This window comes from Panicum virgatum, chromosome 1N (assembly GCF_016808335.1).
Source record: "Panicum virgatum strain AP13 chromosome 1N, P.virgatum_v5, whole genome shotgun sequence".
NCBI lineage: Eukaryota > Viridiplantae > Streptophyta > Magnoliopsida > Poales > Poaceae > Panicum > Panicum virgatum.
The window spans coordinates 58,867,148-58,886,438 of NC_053145.1; the positions used below are offsets into that span (position 1 = coordinate 58,867,148).

The following is a 19,291-nucleotide window of genomic DNA, read 5'->3' on the forward strand; positions in this document are numbered from 1 at the left end:
CAGGGTCGTAGCAGCGATAACCCTTATGCTCCGTATTGTACCCAAGAAAAACACACTCAACGGATTGTGCAGTTAGCTTAGTGCGCTCACGAGGAGGGAGAAGAACAAAGCAGGCACACCCAAAGCAACGGAGATGACTGTAGTTGGGTGGATGGCCAAACAAACGCTCATACAGGGTACAACCCTGAAGAACTGAGGAAGGCTGTCTATTAATGAGAAAAACAGCCGTAGAGACAGCCTCAGCCCAGAAGTGAGGTGGAAGCTCAGAGGAGAGTAGTAAAGCACGAGCAGTCTCAAGCATGTGACGATGCTTGCGTTCGGCAGCACCATTTTGAGCATGGGCACCAGGACAAGAAAATTGAGGAAGGGTGCCCTAGTCAGCAAGGAAGCGGCGATGCGCAGCAGAGATGTACTCACCAGCAGAATCAGCACGAAAAGCACGAATGGGAGAATCATACTGAGTGTGAATCATAGTGGCAAATTGCTGGTAGATAGATAGAAACTGACCCCGAGAGGACATAAGATAAATCCAGGTAAACCATGAATAATCATCGATGAAAATGACATAATAGGAGTGAACCCCTTTGGAGACAAAAGGAGCTGGCCCCCATACATCAGAGTGAATGAGATCAAAAGGACGCTGCGATACAGAATCACTAGATGTATAAGCGAGTTGCAACTGTTTACTAAGTTTGCAACCCATACAATGAAGTGCAGCATCACCGGACATAGGACCTAGAACACCACTGCCCACAAGAGTGGAAAGCCTCGAACCGGAGAGATGGCCAAGGCGACGATGCCACTGAGCAAAGGTCGGTGTAGTAGTAGAAGCAACAACCATGAGTGCAGGTGAGGTGGATGAGGGATTCGTCACAGTGGACGAGGGAAGGCGAAACCAGTCAAGCTCCCAAAGACGCTGAGAGTCATGGCGTCGAGGCCCAGTCCCCAAGAAGTCCCGTGCGAATATCCTTAACACAACAAGAGTCCGACTCAAGAATGATCCGACATCCATGATCAGTGATTTGGCCAGCAGACATCAGCTGCATAGTGAGGTTAGGAACATGTGAAACGGTAGGCACATGAAAGGAAGACGTCGAAAGAACACCGCATCCAGTAACTGGAAGAGAGGTGCCATCAGCTGTCTGAACAACGAGAGGGTGATCAAGAGAAGACAAGGAAGATAGCTGGGTTGAATCTGGAGTCATATGAAATGAAGCACCAGAATCAGGGAACCATTGAGACGATGTGTCTTGGTAAGAATGCGGTAGTGGAGAATCAGAAGCACGAGCAATAGTCCCAGAAAGAGAGGAAGTAGCTGCATTGAGGCGGCGGAACAACGTGAGCAGCTCTTGCTCTAAGGCAGAGACAAAGACAGGGGTGGAAGAGGTCATCAGCGAGACCAGAACTGCTCAGCTCACTCTGTATTTCTTTCTTTCTTTTTTTATTTTTTAGAGCAGGGAGGCTCGAGAGCAGAGCAGGGGCCTCGAGCAGGAGAGGGAAGGTTCGAGCAGAGCAGGGGCTCGAGCTAGGGAGGTGTGGGGGAGAGGGCTCGAGCAGAGCAGAGGAGCAGTGAGGGCTCGAGCAGGGGAGAGCTGGAGCGCAGGCGCGCCGGCGGGGGCGCCAGGGCCGGCGGCGGAGCAGGCTCGGGCGTGCGCCAGGCGGGCGGATGCACGGGGCCGGCGGGGCGCACAGATGCACCTCTGCGCGTGGAGGCACAAGGCGTGGGACGGCGGGGGAGAGGAAGAAGAAGAGGGGTGGAGCTGCTCTTCGCCGGCCGGCGGTGGCTGCTCACCGGCGGGTCGCCGGTGGCACGCCGGCGACGGTGGAGGATCTAGCTAGCCTTAGCTTTGATACCATGTTAGAATGAGCAAACTCAATCTATTCCATGGCCAAAAGGGGCAGAATATACATGTGTACAATATGCAAAGAGGCCCTCCAACTAAAGGGAAATACAAGAGAGATACGCACAGCACATATATATCTAACAGTACACATGCACTCTGCTAAGTATAGTTGTGATGTTAAGTAAGGTGGCTAATTTTCTCACTCCGAGGGAGAAAATCTTAGGTCCAGCCATTAAGCTGGAAACTCATATATCTGTAGGGGACCAGTTTATCTCCTTTAAAAAATGTCGAAGTGCCTGCTGCCTGTTAAGCACTGGAAACTCTGCTGGGAATCATGTTAAGCGCTGCCTGTATATGGGCTTCATTTCTGTTACCAATTTGCAGCTGTTGCTTGTCTGTTTGAAGTTGACCACACTGTATTATGTAATCCTGCTGCATTTTTTTTTCTGCAGGAATACTACGTTGCTGACTGAGGATATCGTTGAATCAATTCTTATTCTCATAGAAATCATAGAATGCTAGACTTAGTAGTAGTGTTCTCACCTTTGGCCAGATAATAAACAAATTGGTCTCCATCTTGTAACTTAGCCTCATTCGGTCCTTTTGTGTCACAAGGTCATTAATTCGCATTATCTTAATATTTGAGATCTTCACAATCAGTGTGCATTAAGAGTTTCAATGCTATGCGCACACTCAATCAAATTGTGTATTTGAATGAGAAATTGTTGGCATATTGCAGATTTCACCAGGTCAATGTTTTCTTGCTCCGTTTTGTTGCTCACATCCTGAATTGCGTTTGCTTGTTGACGTCTGGTTTGGTAAAATTTCGAGACTAAAAAATGGCCCTACTGCAAATGTATGCACACAAGGCAGGCAACTTGGCCTGTAATTGGTCAACAGCCTCTACTGTCTTGGTTCATTGTTTTTCCTCCTTTTTTTCGAGATCTAAACCTGTTTGGTCTGAATGGCATAGGTGCCAAACCGACCTCTTTCTCTATGGCTTTATGTACACGTCTACGTTGGCATAGGCGTCTTTTCATTGAAACAAAGGCCTGATCAAGGGATTCGACGCATCACAAGACCTTGGATGGATGTTATTTCATCGATTCCTATGACGGAAATGATATCCAACGTGAATGTTGGTGCAACAGTTTCCGATGAAGCTGCCTCTGTTATCGTCGCACGCCTGCTGCTCCAGCATATTAATTTGTAATGGTTTGCTTCTAATTTCGCAGCAGTTCCCCTTTAATCTTTTGTCATGATTTGACCTATAGAATTTGCTCATCTTTGTTTTCCCCTATAACGGGTAGCTCTTCCATTATCTGAATCCCAGTATTACGATACTTTGGATAATCAGAGGGATAAACGTAAAAGCAACCCACCAAGTGGAAGCATAGCACTGCATAGTTCATGTAGCCATAGAGGACTTTAAAGAAACCAAAACTAAACAGTGACAGAGTCAATCCATGCTTAGTATTGCAAGACAACAGCATCTGTGGAGCCCAAAACTTGAGACACTCCTTTCTCACATCATACAGTACTCTGACTAATCCTTCGGCTTTCTGATTCCACTCCATCACCTGCTCAGTAGGTGCACAAAAAAAGTCAAATAGATAAACATATACATTCTCTACTACTCACATTTCACATGACAAATGCTCACTTATTCACACATTGCATGGGGTTAGCATCCACTCTCTTTCCTTGGGAATTATCCTGGGGGAAGCATAAGCTGCAAAATAATGCAACAATAAGATGAGGAGCACAGATAGATAGGCAAACCTTGCCGAAAGAAGTGATGATGTTTTGATTATATACATACCAAAATGTTACTACATTTTGGGCGGCGCCCTGGGGATGTTTGGAGCATCCGGATCAGCAGATCCGTCTTCCCGGTCCATCCTTTCGAGACAGGGGACCTCAACTACGTTTCGAGTGGTTTTGTCTTCCAACTTCGACTGTTCAAGGCCCTTTCAAGTTCTTCTAGTCTCCTGCATCTTGTATCGATTGTTCCAAAATCTCCAAAAAGCTCAAAGTAAACAACTCCTAGACTGAATACATCTGGCTGTGGATTAACAAAAAGTAATTGTAAGTGTTATTTTGTACAATTTTTGTGTATTATATATAAATTCTTTTAGCAAGAAGATTCTATGAATTTAAAGAAGAGTTAATAATACTAGTAATATCTAGTGTATTCAGTTTTTTTTCGACGAACATATATTCAGGTTATCAAGTATGAAATACTCCCTTTGTCCCAAATTATTAGTCGTTTTGGCTTTTCTAGATGCATAATTTTTACTATGCATCTAGATATATATTATGTTTAGGTGTATAGCAAAATCAATGTATCTAGAAAAACTAAAATGACTAATAATTTGAGACAGAGGGAGTACAAACAAAAATGTTGAATTTTACTATGTCACTGTGAGCATTCGAACACCATAACTCACAAGATGCATAGAATGCGGTACCCCAAAACTTACCCCCTCCCATGCAAGAAGACGATCCAATAAGTGCACCTATTAGAAAGATAATGACACATACTGTACTGAGATGCCAGCCAAAATTTAAATTATGTTTGAGGGATAACAGAGTTAGGATAAATGTAATTGATACTTACCACTGCCAAAATCTCCAATTCTAACAAGGTTTTTTTCATCAAGAAAGATATTACTGGATTTGATGTCCCGATGCATTACTCCTTGTTTGTGTAGATAGCTCAAGCCAAGAACTGCTTCATTGAAAATTTTAAGCTAATTATATACCCCAAGTGTGCATTCTTGTTGCAATACATAATCTTAATGTTCCACTAAATTTGTTCAAGCACATTATGACAGATACAAGAACCTGATGTGTAATATGAACTCATCAAAGTGTATTTTATTTTTTCGATTTGAATATTCAAACTAGTTTTCTATCTATCATACGGACTCATCAACGATTTTTTTGTTAGCTTCTCAATTGGGTTAGTTTTCATGTGAATCTGTAGGTTGGCATGTGTCTCTGCTGCTCACATTCATATACATCCTCTACTGCTCACGTTCATATATATCCACCATGAACGGTTAGTCAGTTGCTATCGTCTACTGTTTTGGGCATGCTTCAACTTCAGAGCTGAAGATTGGTCACCATTTTTTATTGCGTAATATACTGTGCTGGCTTGCCAAATTCCATACAAGATCACAGCCTCAGGACGTCAGGTCTGCTTCTAGGTACCACCCTGTTGTTTGTTCAGCATGCCTTTTCTGTTGAATTAACAGTACAATGAGTCATTGACTACCTTCCCGGCTTTGCCCCATAAACTGTGCTTGTGGAGAATAAATTGTTCCCTGATTTTGAATTTTACTGCAATAGATAGAACAAATAAGTTGCAGCGCGCAAGTCAGATGCAATGAGATTCAGCTCACAAGTACAATCCAAGCACACGAACAACTGTAAAAGAAAGCGCACAAATCCGAACATTGACAACATGCAAACCCCTTGAGAACAGACTTCAACTGTGCACGACCGAAACACATATGCATCTTGACTTTAACTGGTTTGTCAATCATCCAGCCAGCAGTGTTTTTTCTCTCACACCAAATCAGCACCATCCACCAGCCAGTAGTACTTTTCTCTCACAACAAATCAGCATCAACCACGCGTCACAGCCAGCCGAACAAAGTCATATGAATATTAGTAGTGACCAGTAAACATTTTATTCCATAAAACAGTACCAAATTGTGCAGACAAGCATGAGCACATATGAAGATAAACTTTCAAGTTCTGAACATAAGTGGATCACTAATCACTAACAGAAGAAGCTAATCAGTTTGAGAATGCTTTTTTCGACGAACTGAGTTTGGGAATGTGGTTTCCCTGTTGTTCGAAGGTACCCTTTGCTTTCCAGGGTGACAATCAGAAATCAAACGGGTCACTTCGGGTAAGGTTGGACGCTATCTTTAAGCACCATCTGCTTCCTCCAGAACGCAGCATAAACATTGAATTGCGGCCTTTCACCCTTTTCACACAAACTGATTTCAGTTTGGTGCGGATCTCCTCAATCAAAGCAGGATCATCTCCACTAGCCAAATCGACCACCAATTTTTGAAGCACCTTTGCCCTCTCCCATATGAACCTAAGGAATGAAAACTCACTGCCATACCCTCGGAAGTTCTTGGCCACCACCTTTCTCAGTGTTGACTTCAAGCACTTGATGGGGCTAGCCTCCAGCCAGAAGTTGAAATTGGGCTCTCCAATGGGCTCGTCACCTCCACCAGACTGCAGAATCAGATGTAACTACTTCAATTGCCCATTGACCAGGATCTATGGGATGCATTCATAAAGATACAGATGAAGCAGATAATCAATGAGAAAGGAAGGAAGTAGAATGCAACCTGCACGTGCAAAGTGTGGATAGAAGGAAAGCATCCCAGGAAGCTTGGCACCATCTGGGCCTCCTTGGGAACATTGAAGCGCACATTTAGGGCCAGAATACTGACACTTGGAGCCACAGAGTATGGTCCTGGTCTTGTTTCAGCCTGCAGTTGATTTGAGATTCATGACAGTTATACAAATTGCCATCCATCATTACATATTGAGGAATGTTGAGTACTCTATCCTGCTTGTGATGAGTGAATTGTCAACCGTGCGGTGTGATCGTGCGCTTTGTCTTTGGATTGTAGGTACACGGGCGTCGAGTGTCGACGGGGAGCTGCCGTGGAGGTGCTGTGGCTGATGGACCGTGCGGTGGACGGCGGTGAAGGGCAGCCGGGACCAGAGCTCGGACCGAGCGGCATCTGTGGCGTCCACTCCTGGATCGAGGGCGCAAGCGGCGATGGAAGGCGGGTTTCTTGGTTTGCGCCACAAAACCAAGGAGGCGGACGGCGGTTGAAGACGCCGAGTCGTGGAGGCACGGGCGTCGGTCTCGGGACTGACGGAGGCGACGGGCGTCGACGGCGTCTAGGGCCTCGCTGCGGGCGAGGAGGTGACGGGCGTCGGGCGGCGTCTAAGGCCGTCAGAAGGCCGAGGCGGGAACGGCGTCTAGGGCCACGGCGTGGAGGCGGGAATCTTCCCGCGTGTGAGGTTTTGGCGGTTTTCTCAAAACCGGCCACCTACCCGGGTTTCGCAGACCCTCCAAAACCGCGGATTGGATCTTCATCAAGACGGCGGCATCGCGGAGAAGACTTCGTTTCAAAGAAAGAACCTCGGCCGTCGGATGAGATCGTTGTACAGGGGGTGCTGCAGGCCAACCGGTCTGACCGGTCCCTGGCACCGGTCTGACCGGTCTAACCAACCGGTTTGACCGGTCCAGCGTACCAGGTCTGACCGGTCCCGCGGGTATAAATACCCCTTCACTTGTGTTAGGTTATAGCGGCTTTTGTAATCTGTTCGTGGACTCTCTGTTTCTCCAGGCCGCCGCCCCTGCGTCTCTCTCCCTCTGTTCCTCTCGTTTGAGTTGATTTTGTCCATGGATTGTTGAAACCTTGTAAGATATTTGATTGGGAAAGGAGGCCCTATCCTCCTCGTGCCCTCTGGGCTTTTGATTTGATTCAATCCCCTAGTTTTGTGCCTTGTGCAATGGATTTTCGATTTCGTTTTTGACACACTTGTTTGAGAGGAGGCTATGAGTTCTTTGCTGTGATTCCCGTGCTCCCAACTCTGACCTAAACCCTCTGGAATCACTGGCGTGTTCGAATTCGAGTTCTTGAGTGCTTGAGAAAACCCCAATCTCTTTTGATCTCCTCCATAATTCTCACGTTTCGTTGATCTTTAGGACGAGATCTTTTGGGGATATGTTCACGGGATAGGGGCGAAGCAATCCCCCAAGTTTCATCGGTTCCGTGCTCGTTTGCTCGGGATTCATCATTTGAATCCAATTTCTCGGGGGTTTTCTGGGTGCTACCGGTTAGACCGGTAGGCACGACCGGTCAGACCGGTCCAGCGCACCGGTCAGACCGGTCCAGGCAGATCAGTTCTGCAGTTTTCTCGATTCGCTTCCGATTTGCTTCGTGGTTTCGCTCGCTCGTTCGAGGCCTTTTGTGTTGGTTTAGCTTTTCCATAGCTATTCCAAACTTTGGCCAGAACGCTTAAGGGCTTGGGTTATTTTCGGGATTTAGGCCGACGGTTTGAATTTCGGAATAAATTTTGATCGGCTCCCATTCACCCCCCTCTGGTCGCCGGCTTCGGTCCCACAATTGGTATCAAAGCTTGGTTGAGGTTTTCAGTACCTTAACCGGTTCGAAAACCACTCGGCGACCATGGCGAGTCTTGATAAGATCCCGGTGTTTTCCGGCGAGAACTATGCCTACTGGAAGGTTCGCATGAGAGCCTTCCTGCAGAGCATGGGAGCCGATGTCTGGGAGATTACTACGAACCAGCTTTACGAGGTGCTGGCTGTTTGGACCACGCCTCTTCAGGTGACCCAGCACGAGGCTAACGCCAAGGCTGTCAATGCCTTGTTCGCTGGCGTTTCTCGTGCGGAGTTCTCACGCAGTCCAGGGTTTTCAGGAAGCCCACAAGATTTGGACGTGCCTTGAGAACTACCACGAGGGTACAGCTCAGGTGAAGGCCAGACTGTTCGAGACTCACCGGCGTGAGTACGAGAACTTCACACAGGAGCCGGGTGAGAGCATTGACCTGATGTTCAGTCGTTTTCAGTCGATTGTGAACAAGGTCAATGCGAACAGATCTGCTGGTGCCCTTGAGTACACAGAGCACGAGAAGGCTCTCAAGTTGCTCTACGCACTTGACCGCTCTGTATGGGATCTCAAGGTGAACACGATCATTGAGTCTGCAGGCTATGAGACTCTGACCGTGAATGAGCTTTTTAGCAAGCTCAAGGCCACGGAGGTGGATAACCAGACACGAGCCAAGCTCAATGGTGCCCCTCCTTCCAAGAGCGTCACTCTTGTGACTGGCACAGGTGGATCGAGCTCTAACGCTAACTCTGCTCTTGGCTTTTCTCTTGCCTCTTTGCCTTCTGTTTCAGATGAGCAGCTGGAGACGCTGGGCGACGACGACTTGTGCCTCCTCATCAGCAAGTTCCAGCGCGTCTACCACAATAGGCAGAGGAAGAAGAACCCCGGGTGCTACAACTGCGGCGATCTGAACCACTTCATCGCCGATTGCCCCAAGAAGTCCGGCGGTGGCCAGAACAACTCCTTCGACTACTACCGCCACCGCCACCGCGACGAGGGAGGCTCCAACAAGGAGTGTCGGCGCCACAAGCACCGCAGTCGTGACCGGTGAGGATGCTTCGACAAGGAGTCGCTCAAGAAGCGCTTCCAGTACAAGGCCAAGAAGCGGGAGAAGGCCTTTCTGGCGCAGCTCGGCGACCTCGACAAGAGCTCCGACACCGACCGCTCTTCTTCACCGACCTCCGACGACGACGACAAGAAGAAGAAGAAGCGGGACAAGGAAGCCACCGGCTTCATCGGCCTTTGTTTGGCGGCCGGTCGGCGCAAGAGCTTCTGCACCATGGCAGGCGAAGCCGATGGTGCTCGTGGTCTTCGGGTGGACATGCTACACCGACGCACTCCGGCTCTTCTCCTGGATCCGAGAGCGATTCAGAGGTAAACTCCACGATCGACCTGCTTGATACAGAGGTTAGGGAGTTGTACGCCGCTCTCGACAACCAGAAGAGGCTGCTTAAGAAAGCAGCTAGAGAGCGTAGAAAGCTTAGGGCTGAGCTGGCTTGTGCTAGGGAGAAGTCTAGTGAGGATGAGTGCGCTGGCTGCATATCTCACATGAACGATCTTGTTGCTCTCCGTGCCAAGCATGATGAAAACGTCGCGGACTTAGATGTTGCTAAGATTTCGCTTGCTGACGTGTCTCATGAGCTCGCTAAGGCCAAGCATGAACTAGAACTGGTTAAGGATGCTCCTATTGTTAGCGATGTGCTTGAATGCGAGGAGTGTCCTATCTTTAAGTCCGATCTAGCTTCATTGCAGTCCAAGTTTGCTACTGTTGTGTGCGAGCTAGAGGAGATGAAGTCTATGCCAGTTTTGCTTGGCGCTTGTAAGCTTTGTCCCACGCTTAGGTTGGAGCTAGAGGAGAAGAACGCTTTGATCAAGTCTTTTGGAAAGACTAAGGTCGTAGAGTCTAGCCCACCTATTGACTGCTCTGTTTGCCCTGGTTTGATTTCTGATTTGAATAATCTTGCGGTAGAGAAAGCCAATCTGGAGAATGAGAATACCTATCTTAGGGCGATTCTTAGTTGGGTTTCTGCTAGTGAGCCGCAGTTGGGCATGATGATCAAGCAGTTCAAGCATGGTGATGGGTTTGGGATCGGTTACACATACACGAAGTCAGACTTTGACAGGTTATATTGTAAGATTGGCAAGGCTGCTGGAAACACTGCTAGCACGAACACGCAGTCTTCGCTTGTTGACCCCGTGGATGGTGTGCTTAAAGAACCACCGAAAGCACCTCCGCAGAAGCAGGTTTGGGTTCCAAAGCCCAATGAGCTGAGAAATCCCCTCGACACGCTCCCTGCTGCCACAGCCTAGGTTGCCCAGAAGAAGAGGGCTGCTCCTCCCCGTCCGCAGGCTAGGCCTCCATCTCCCAAGCGTGAGGTGAGGTACCACTGCGAGTTCTGTGATAGGGAAGGTCACCTGGAGGAGTTTTGCTTCAGGAGGAAGCGGGCTGTGAGGCGAGAGCAGGAGAGACGGAACGCAGACATGTACTCTGCTCGGGTGCATGGTCCTTCTCGGCGTGGCGGTAGGCTAGATGCTAGGGCGCGCCGTGTAGGTGGAGGTCAGGGAGACGGTGGTGGTTACCGTGCTCCAGCGAGTGGTCGCTTTGCCGGCCGTGCTCCTGGTCGTTTTCAGTACGGCTATGGACCACGGGACCGAGGCTTTGGAGGAGGTTTTGAGGAACCACGCTTTCCTCGCGGTGGTGATCGTCAGCCTCGCAGTAGACGGGACAGGGGATACGCTTTGCCTGACTTTGGTTACCCTTCTGTAGAGCAAATGGCTCGTCACTGGTTTGCTTCTCACTTTGCTAACCCCAGTGTCGAGACGTTTGCTCTCCCTATGTCCCGTTGGTGATGCAGGTTGGTGGCTTGGAGAACAAGTGCTCCATGGATCTTGGTCTTTTGCAGGTTTGATCAAGACTTGATGGTTCTCCAAGGCTGATGGATAGTCCGTGGTGGTTTGTGTATCATATGTACATTTGAGTTTGCTCCTTGAGTTCTTTGTACACTTTCTGCTTGTGACTTGTTGTAGATTCTTTATCTCATACTTGCTCTGCTTGCTAGGCCTGTACTTGTGCTTTGGTGGACTAGCCACTCTGTATGCTAGTTTTTGTGGTTTTTATATTGTCATGACTCTTGCTAGCTCAGGGTGTGTGCTTTGTTCAGTTTCCCTCATGCTTGTGTAGCTTGTGCTCCTTAGGTCTGGTTGCTAGCTCAAGTATCTTCTTCATATAGTCTTGCTGCCTTGGATCATGTTGTTGAGTGTCTTTAGACTTTTCTAGGAATATCTTTTGTCTTGATATGTTCTAGAGTGTCTTTTGGTTTACTTTTGCATGTAGCTTGACTAACACCTAATCGTTTGCTTGAGTTTTGCTCTGGATTTTTGGTGTTTGCTATTTTCTTGTGTCCTAGCTTCTCTTGTGCTAGGTATCACTTGTTGAGGGGGAGCTCTACCTCAGTTGCCGATGATGGTCCGGAGTTACTGCGCCGGATGCAGGCTCCGGCCCCTTCTGCTTCGACTACCTCAGCTCAGGAGGACGATCCAGTACCACTACTTCTACTTTGATCGTTCACCTCTACAAGAACCTGTTCGAGCAGAAGGTGGACCCGCTGAGGACGCAGGGGAGGTGACCTCGAGCTTGCTATGCTCTAGGTCCAGCGGGATCTTCATCGAGGTATGTGAGCGTTCGGCTTGTACATTTTCCTCTCAGGATGGACTTGTGGTTTTCTGATTGTTACATTTTCCATGGTACTCAGTTGGATCCATTTGGTCTAGTCCTGTGTGTCTTTGAGCCGTTGTATTTGCTGAATTCTTCAGTTGCTTAGCTTTTGGATTTTCTTTGTCTTTCTTTTAAGTTTTAGTTTGGTAGTTGCATTATGCATATGCATTGTACATATTTGTATTTTGCATTGTCTCACTTGCACTAGCATTCTTGAATACATTGCTATGATCTTCTAGTGCCTGCTAGTGTGAGTTGATAAACTTGATCATGTATAGTTTGCTCCACTGTGTATATGACATCATCTGAGTTAAGCTATTTTGATTTGAAAATCTGAAAACATGATCACCTTGTCTTGGCTACTAGCATGTTAGGGCGTGTTGATATGCTTTGCTATCTTATTCATGCTAGTATAGCCTTCTGTTCATCAATTCACACTTGAAATGATCTAAATCTGATAAAATTGCTTGAACTGTTCTTGAAATGGATTGAAAAGATCCAGGTGGGATTGCTTGTCGCACTGATCGAGCTTTCGGGACGGCTCACTTTGCACTTGTGAGAACCAGGGTAAGGCTGTGCATGACTGAAACGAGTGCTTTAAGCTTCTGATTGTCTTTTGGCATAGGCTTGGCCTCGTTGCTAAGTAAAGCATGACAAGCTTTCAACCCCTGGCATTAAGAATTGATTGCTATAAATTTGATTGAAAAATGAATGTTCGCAACATGTTTTGGCTGGTTTCGCTCACCTGTATGGTTTTGAGTAGCACTGCTTTCATTTCCTACTTGTTAGTGCTAGATCATGGGTGATGCTTTTATTTCTCCTAAACTGAACTTGCCTAGCTCTAGACTGATTTGATATTCCCTGTTGAGCTAGATGCAGGTCTTGTTTATGGATACACACGTGCTTGTGACTAGATGTTGCTCATATCATTGTATCCCTGAATGCTTTCACTTACACCTCCTGCATTGCATTCATTGCATAGCATCTGTTCAGGGGGAGTTTCAGCTTCAGGGGGAGCTTTAGGTCTTTTTAGGCTTGATGTGTGCATGTGCCAACAAGGGGGAGAATTTTGAGAGAAGTGATCGAACAAGGGGGAGACTTGTTTGATTTTTGAAAGACTTGTTGTGCACAGGGCTTTGAGAGTGCATCATTTTAGGAGAGTTGCACTTGTGAGAGGGAAAAACTTTGCTTGAGGAGTTTCTGCTTTGGTTTGGCTCCTGGTTTCCTCGTTTTCCCTCTGCTTCTTGCATGACTGCGTCGAGCATTACCTCTGTCTTTGAGGAGTCATGTTTTGGCTTTTGATCGATTGCGTCGAGCCGTTGCCCTTGTCTTAGGGGATCGATATGTGCTTGAGTAAGTGACTGTTCTTGCCTTTCTGAGCTTTGTGTCACTTGCTTGAGTTCTTCACTTTCTTGCTTCTCTTTTTATCACTTCTCTGGTTTCAGGTGGTGTGTTGACAATGCACTCATCAAGGGGGAGATTGAGGAATGTTGAGTACTCTATCCTGCTTGTGATGAGTGAATTGTCAACCATGCGATGTGATCGTGCGCTTGGTCTTTGGATTGTAGGTACACGGGCGTCGAGTGTCGACGGGGAGCTGCCGTGGAGGTGCTGCGGCTGATGGACCGTGCGGTGGACGGCGGTGAAGGGCAGCCGGGACCGGAGCTCGGACCGGGCGGCATCTGTGGCGTCCACTCCTGGATCGAGGGCTCAAGCGGCGATGGAAGGCGAGTTTCTTGGTTTGCGCCACAAAACCAAGGAGGCGGACGGCGGTTGAAGACGCCGAGTCGTGGAGGCACGGGCGTCGACGGCGTCTAGGGCCTCGCTGCGGGCGAGGAGGTGACGGGCGTCGGGCGGCGTCTAGGGCCGTCAGAAGGCCGAGGCGAGAACGGCGTTTAGGGCCACGGCGTGGAGGCGGGAATCTTCCCGCGCGTGAGGTTTTGGCGGTTTTCTCAAAACCGGCCACCTACCCGGGTTTCGCGGACCCTCCAAAACCGCGGACTGGATCTTCATCAAGACGGCGGCATCGCGGAGAAGACTTCGTTTCGAAGAAAGAACCTCGGCCGTCGGATGAGATCGTTGTACAGGGGGTGCTGCAGGCCAACCGGTCTGACCGGTCCCTGGCACCGGTCTGACCGGTCTAACCAATCGGTCTGACCGGTCCAGCGTACCGGTCTGACCGGTCCCGCGGGTATAAATACCCCTTCACTTGTGTTAGGTTATAGCGGCTTTTGTAATCTGTTCGTGGACTCTCTGTTTCTCCAGGCCGCCGCCCCTGCGTCTCTCTCCCTCTATTCCTCTCGTTTGAGTTGATTTTGTCCATGGATTGTTGAAACCTTGTAAGAGATTTGATTGGGAAAGGAGGCCCTATCCTCCTCGTGCTCTCTGGGCTTTTGATTTGATTCAATCCCCTGGTTTTGTGCCTTGTGCAATGGATTTTCGATTTCGTTTTTGACACACTTGTTTGAGAGGAGGCTACGAGTTCTTTGCTGTGATTCCCGTGCTCCTAACTCTGACCTAAACCCTCTGGAATCACTGGCGTGTTCGAATTCGAGTTCTTGAGTGCTTGAGAAAACCCCAATCCCTTTTGATCTCCTCCATAATTCTCACGTTTCGTTGATCTTTAGGACGAGATCTTTTGGGGATATGTTCACGGAATAGGGGCGAAGCAATCCCCCAAGTTTCATCGGTTTCCGTGCTCGTTTGCTCAGGATTCATCATTTGAATCCAATTTCTCGGGGGTTTTCTGGGTGCTACCGGTCAGACCGGTAGGCACGACCGGTCAGACCGGTCCAGAGCACCGGTCAGACCGGTCCAGCGCACCGGTCAGACCGGTCCAGGCAGATCAGTTCTGCAGTTTTCCCGATTCGCTTCCGATTTGCTTCGTGGTTTCGCTCGTTCGTTCGAGGCCTTTTGTGTTGGTTTAGCTTTTCCATAGCTATTCCAAACTTTGGCCAGAACGCTTAAGGGCTTGGGTGATTTTCGGGATTTAGGCCGACGGTTTGAATTTCGGAAGAAATTTTAATCGACTCCCATTCACCCCCCTCTGGTCGCCGGTTTCGATCCCACACATATTAATCACTATATATGACAACAATGTATTGCAGGGATTGACCTTGATAACCGTGCTGCGAACCTCGAGCTCGTGGATTCTTGGATCCAAGTAGCCAAGCACCTTAAGCTTGGTGTACCCAATGCTGAGCCGCATGGGGGAATCATGGATGGGCTGGCCATCTCGCTTCGTGCACCACAAGATGAGACGCTCAAGGCTCGGGGCGACAAGCACTTCGAACATGTTGGCAACGGACATCCAGAGGATCGGGAACCGAAGGCTGCGATTGCGGATGCAAACATTGGGTGGCAATTGGCATGCAGTTGCTGTAAATGAGTGCAAAGATCTCCAGCTGAGGGCTGTACTGGAGGAGACGATCAATGTCCGTGGCCCCAATGTGGATGTCCCGGAGATAGAGCTCACGCAGGTGCGGGAAGACATCGGCAGCTCGGGGGAAGCAATCAGTGCTAGGGAAGTCCCCGTGCCTGAGGTCGAGGCGGACAAGGGAGGCGATGAGGAACACTTCTGACGGGAGGCTCGTGGAGGCGGAGCCGAACATGGCACCGGGGTGGTTGGAAAGTTCGAGGCTCTCAACACCCTTGTCGGCGAGGACGCGGAGCCACCTGCGCGCGAGCGCGACGTCACGGCCTACCACGCAGTAGAAGCTGTAGGTGAGGCGGATGGAGCGGAAGGGTCCCTGATGCACGGCGAGGATGCGGGAGACGGTATCGATGATGGCGCGCGGGCGCGGCACGAAGCCGCCGCCGGGGAGCACCTGGAAGAGGTCGACGTCGCGAAGGACGAGAGGCGTGGAGGCCCAGACACGGCGCCAGCGCGGGGAAAGCGTGGGCGTGCGCGCGGCGTCCTTGAGGGGGAGCCGCGCGACGATGTCGGAGAGCAACTTGCGAGGAAGGCGGCTGACGCGATCCTCGCCGCCGCCGGTGATGTCTGAGGCGGTTAGGGAGCCGCTCCAGGCACGGCGCCAGCACCGGGAGACCACGGCTGCGCGCGCGGCGTCCGTGAGGGGGAGTCGCGCGACGACGCTGGAGAGCAGCTCGTCGGGGAGGTGGCTGATGCGATCCTCGCCGGCGCTTACAACTGAGCTGCAGGGACGGAAGTGCCCCGGAGCCGGCGCTTAAGCAGCGCCCCGACGAACAATGCGCGGCGGACTATTGGGGGCGGCGCGTCGTCGAGACGCAATCGGCTTCTGGGACGATGGGCCGCGTGACGGTGTCCGGAATGTCGACGGCACCGTGTTCCGGCAACAGACTAAAAGATCTTCTCTGCAACAGCCAAAGCGAGCCACTCAGGCCTGCCTGCCTGACAAATTGCATGCTAAAATTAGAAGAAGAAAAAAAGATTTCCACAGTGCACTGTCCGTTCAGTAAGTTTGAAGTAACCGTAAAAAGGAATTTCAACCACAATAACCTAAACCAAACAGTTGGATTAAAGGAAGTAGAGCACGTTCCCCACGAACAGGTCCCTGAATGGATACTTTGAACCATATTGTAAACACTATATCCACACCACATGAACGTGTGCCTTTGGATAACAGGCATTTAATATTGGCAACGTATGTGGTGGAAACCACAATTTTCGTGAAAATCCGTATAAACCATGGCAAAAAGGTCGTCTAAATTCATCAAAAAAATCACACATATAGATAATATGATGATGCACAACCTTGCAAAATATCTTGTCCAAACTCGACTTTGTTAGAAATTTATTATTTTTATATCTCACAAATTTGGACAAGTTATTTTACAAGGTTGTATATCATCATATCATCTATATGTGTGATTTTTTTGTGAATTTAGACGACATTTTTGCCGTGGTTTGCACGGGTTTTCACGAAGTTATGGTTTTCACCGGATACGTTGCCTTTAACATTTTGTCAATTGTCACAATCTCTTTTATAATAAATATAAACTTAGATTTTTGCATGGACTCCAACTAACTAGATATTCGTGGTGATTCTAGTTCTCACAACAGGAGCCACTGCTGCAATGGAATGGTTACTGCAACAATACACCAATACTTCTATTCAAGATGCTCTTCAGCTTATTCGGGACACGTGCAAGTTATTTTTCCCCCGAAACAAACTTGCATCAAAACTTGTTTGGTGAGACTCAGCCGTAACTCTAGTTCTCCACTATCCTCTCTCCCTCTCAATCGGTATATAGTTTCGGTTAAATGAAACAGAGAATTTTTTTACTTTTTGGCAAATGATCTTTTCTTCAGCTTCCTCTTAATAAAAAACAGCGAAGCCGTCATATCCCCCTCCGGTCAAGTTTTTTTTATCTCTTCTGCAAATTATTTATTTTTGAACGAACACTTCTGAAGATTATTAATCCAACCTGCGTCTCACCAACTCGGTTCAAAGAGAACATATCGAGAAGTAGATCAGTTCTTTTTTATTCTTCAAGAACTGGATCTCTTGCCGAGATCATCATCCCTGAAGGTACTTGATATGTAGGGCTGATTCCCAATAATATGTTAGATCGCAAAAATATCAGTTCGTTCTATTCCAAGGCGAAGATTCAATCCAACATCAAGAAGCTATTGGCACCTTGTTGAATTGAAGCATTATTTTTATATATTATTCGTCAATCCCACTTCAATTACCTAAAAAGTGAGGAATGTTTTCTTGATAGAATTCTAGAGATGCGGATAATATAGAATCCAAAAAATGCATTATCTATTAGTTTGTTTCTATTTTTAGATATCTATTTCTATATATTAGTATTATTTAGTAGTACTGTTCTATTAATTAGCTATTCCGGCTCTGTAAGTTTTTTCTTCTGTGATGAACTATGAGCACCGCATGTACATTTTTTCTCTCTATGGACAGAGGAGAAAAGGAGCTCCGCAGGAAGAGGATTATATCATGGAAGAAGCACCGAGGTTAACCCAACGTAGATTCTAGCAATGCAACGGAGTTGGATCCTCGTATCAATCCGAATGAATCATTCTTTCTATAGAGGTCAATCTTTGTCTATTAGGCAAGAGAATAACAAGTTTGGAATGTGGATTCCGAACAACTATGATAACTGAACCTAGTAAAATAGTAAGAGTAAAATGCACTGGGGGTCCTTAAACTAGTTGACCTGTTCTGTTTAGGTCTATGAACTTCGAAAGTGCATTTTTAGGTCCACAATCTATTCAAGTGTGTCACTTGAGGTCCAAAACACCTCTTATCAGCGTTGACTGCCTATGTTGACCGCCACGTAGATCCAACGTGGACCGTATATTTGCACATCACCCCTCCCAAGCCGAGCCTTCCTCAATTCTCTCCCATCCTTTCATCTCCTCTGCTCTCGCACCGCCGGGCCGCTACAGCCCGCTGCTCGGCTCCCTCCCCGCGCCTTGGCCATGGGCGCCCCTGCTCCCTCCCCGCGCCGCCCATGGGCGCGCCCCTTCTCCCTCCCTCCTCCGGCCTCAGCTCCGCACCGCCGCGGCCTCTCCCCTCCTCCCTCGCCGCGCCGCCCCGGTCCTCCCCCTCCTCCCTCACCGCGGAGGCCCGTGGCGCGGAGGCGCCCGGCCACCGGCCGGATCTGCACGCGGCGCGGCGTTGCGGGCATGCGCGAGGCAAAGGTGGAGGCGACCGGGCGAGCGCCGCGGATCCCCGGCCCTCCCCTGCACACGAGACGCGGCGGAGTGGTGCGGACGACCCGCGGGTGGCTCGCCCACGGCGCGGCGGAGGCAGGGCGGCCCGGGCCCCCTCAACTACTCCTCCACAGCTGGCTCGCTCGAGCTCGGCCGGATCTGGCCGCCATGGCGGGGCCGCCGCGGAGGAGGCCGGCTGCTGCTCCAACGCGCGTCTCCGGCAGCCATGGCAGATGCGCGGCGAGCCAGAGCTGGGCACGCGCGGTGGGACAGGGCCGAGTGGCGCGAGGAGGCGGCCCGTGCGCGCGGGGGGGGGGGGGGGGGGGCTGGGCGTGCCCGTGCCCTCAAGCTCGGCGGCGGCGGCGGCCATGGCACCTCTGCGCGCGGGGCGGGGCGCGGAGAAGGGTGGGCTGTCGAGCACCTCCATGGCCGGGGCGGGGCGCGGAGCAGGGGCGGCCGGCGAGCAACTCTGTGCGTTGCCCATTCCTCCCTCCCGGCGAAAGGTTTGGGGGAACAAAGTGTAGGAAAAGGGGTGATTTGCAAATATACGGTCCACGATATATCTACGTGGCGGTCCACGTAGGCGGTCAACGCTGGTAAGAGGTGTTTTGGACCTCAAGTGACACACTTGAATAGATTGTGGACCTAAAAATACACTTTCAAAGTTCATGGACCTAAACAAAACAGATCAACTAGTTTAAGGACCCCCAGTGCATTTTACTCAAATAGTAATTACAATCCAGGAAGTGTTGAGTACTAGGAAGCGTTGAGTACTTGGGCATGAATTTGAAAACATGGCATTGCTAATAGAAGTGTTGGCCTACTTCTACATATATATCATATAACCCTTTGAGTATTTTAATGGAACATGGTGTAATATTCACACTCTTAACTC

General features: G+C 49.3%; 1 protein-coding gene across 1 annotated transcript; it reads right to left on the reverse strand.

Moving 5' to 3' along the window:
* Positions 1-5,546: 5,546 nt before the first annotated feature.
* Positions 5,547-6,357, reverse strand: LOC120657059. The gene is made up of 2 exons (XM_039935304.1): positions 6,221-6,357; positions 5,547-6,104 (listed from the first exon to the last, which is right to left on the reverse strand). Exons 1-2 carry the CDS (start codon positions 6,272-6,274, stop codon positions 5,742-5,744), a joined length of 417 nt encoding a protein of 138 aa, XP_039791238.1. The 5' UTR covers positions 6,275-6,357; the 3' UTR covers positions 5,547-5,741.
* Positions 6,358-19,291: the final 12,934 nt, after the last annotated feature.

Excerpts from the sequence above, each read along its gene's own strand:
- LOC120657059 (XM_039935304.1), bottom strand. The coding sequence starts at position 6,274 with ATGGTGCCAAGCTTCCTGGGATGCTTTCCTTCTATCCACACTTTGCAC. Across the intron at positions 6,105-6,220 it reads TCCACACTTTGCACGTGCAG|TCTGGTGGAGGTGACGAGCC; the intron begins GTTGCATTCTAC and ends CTGATTCTGCAG.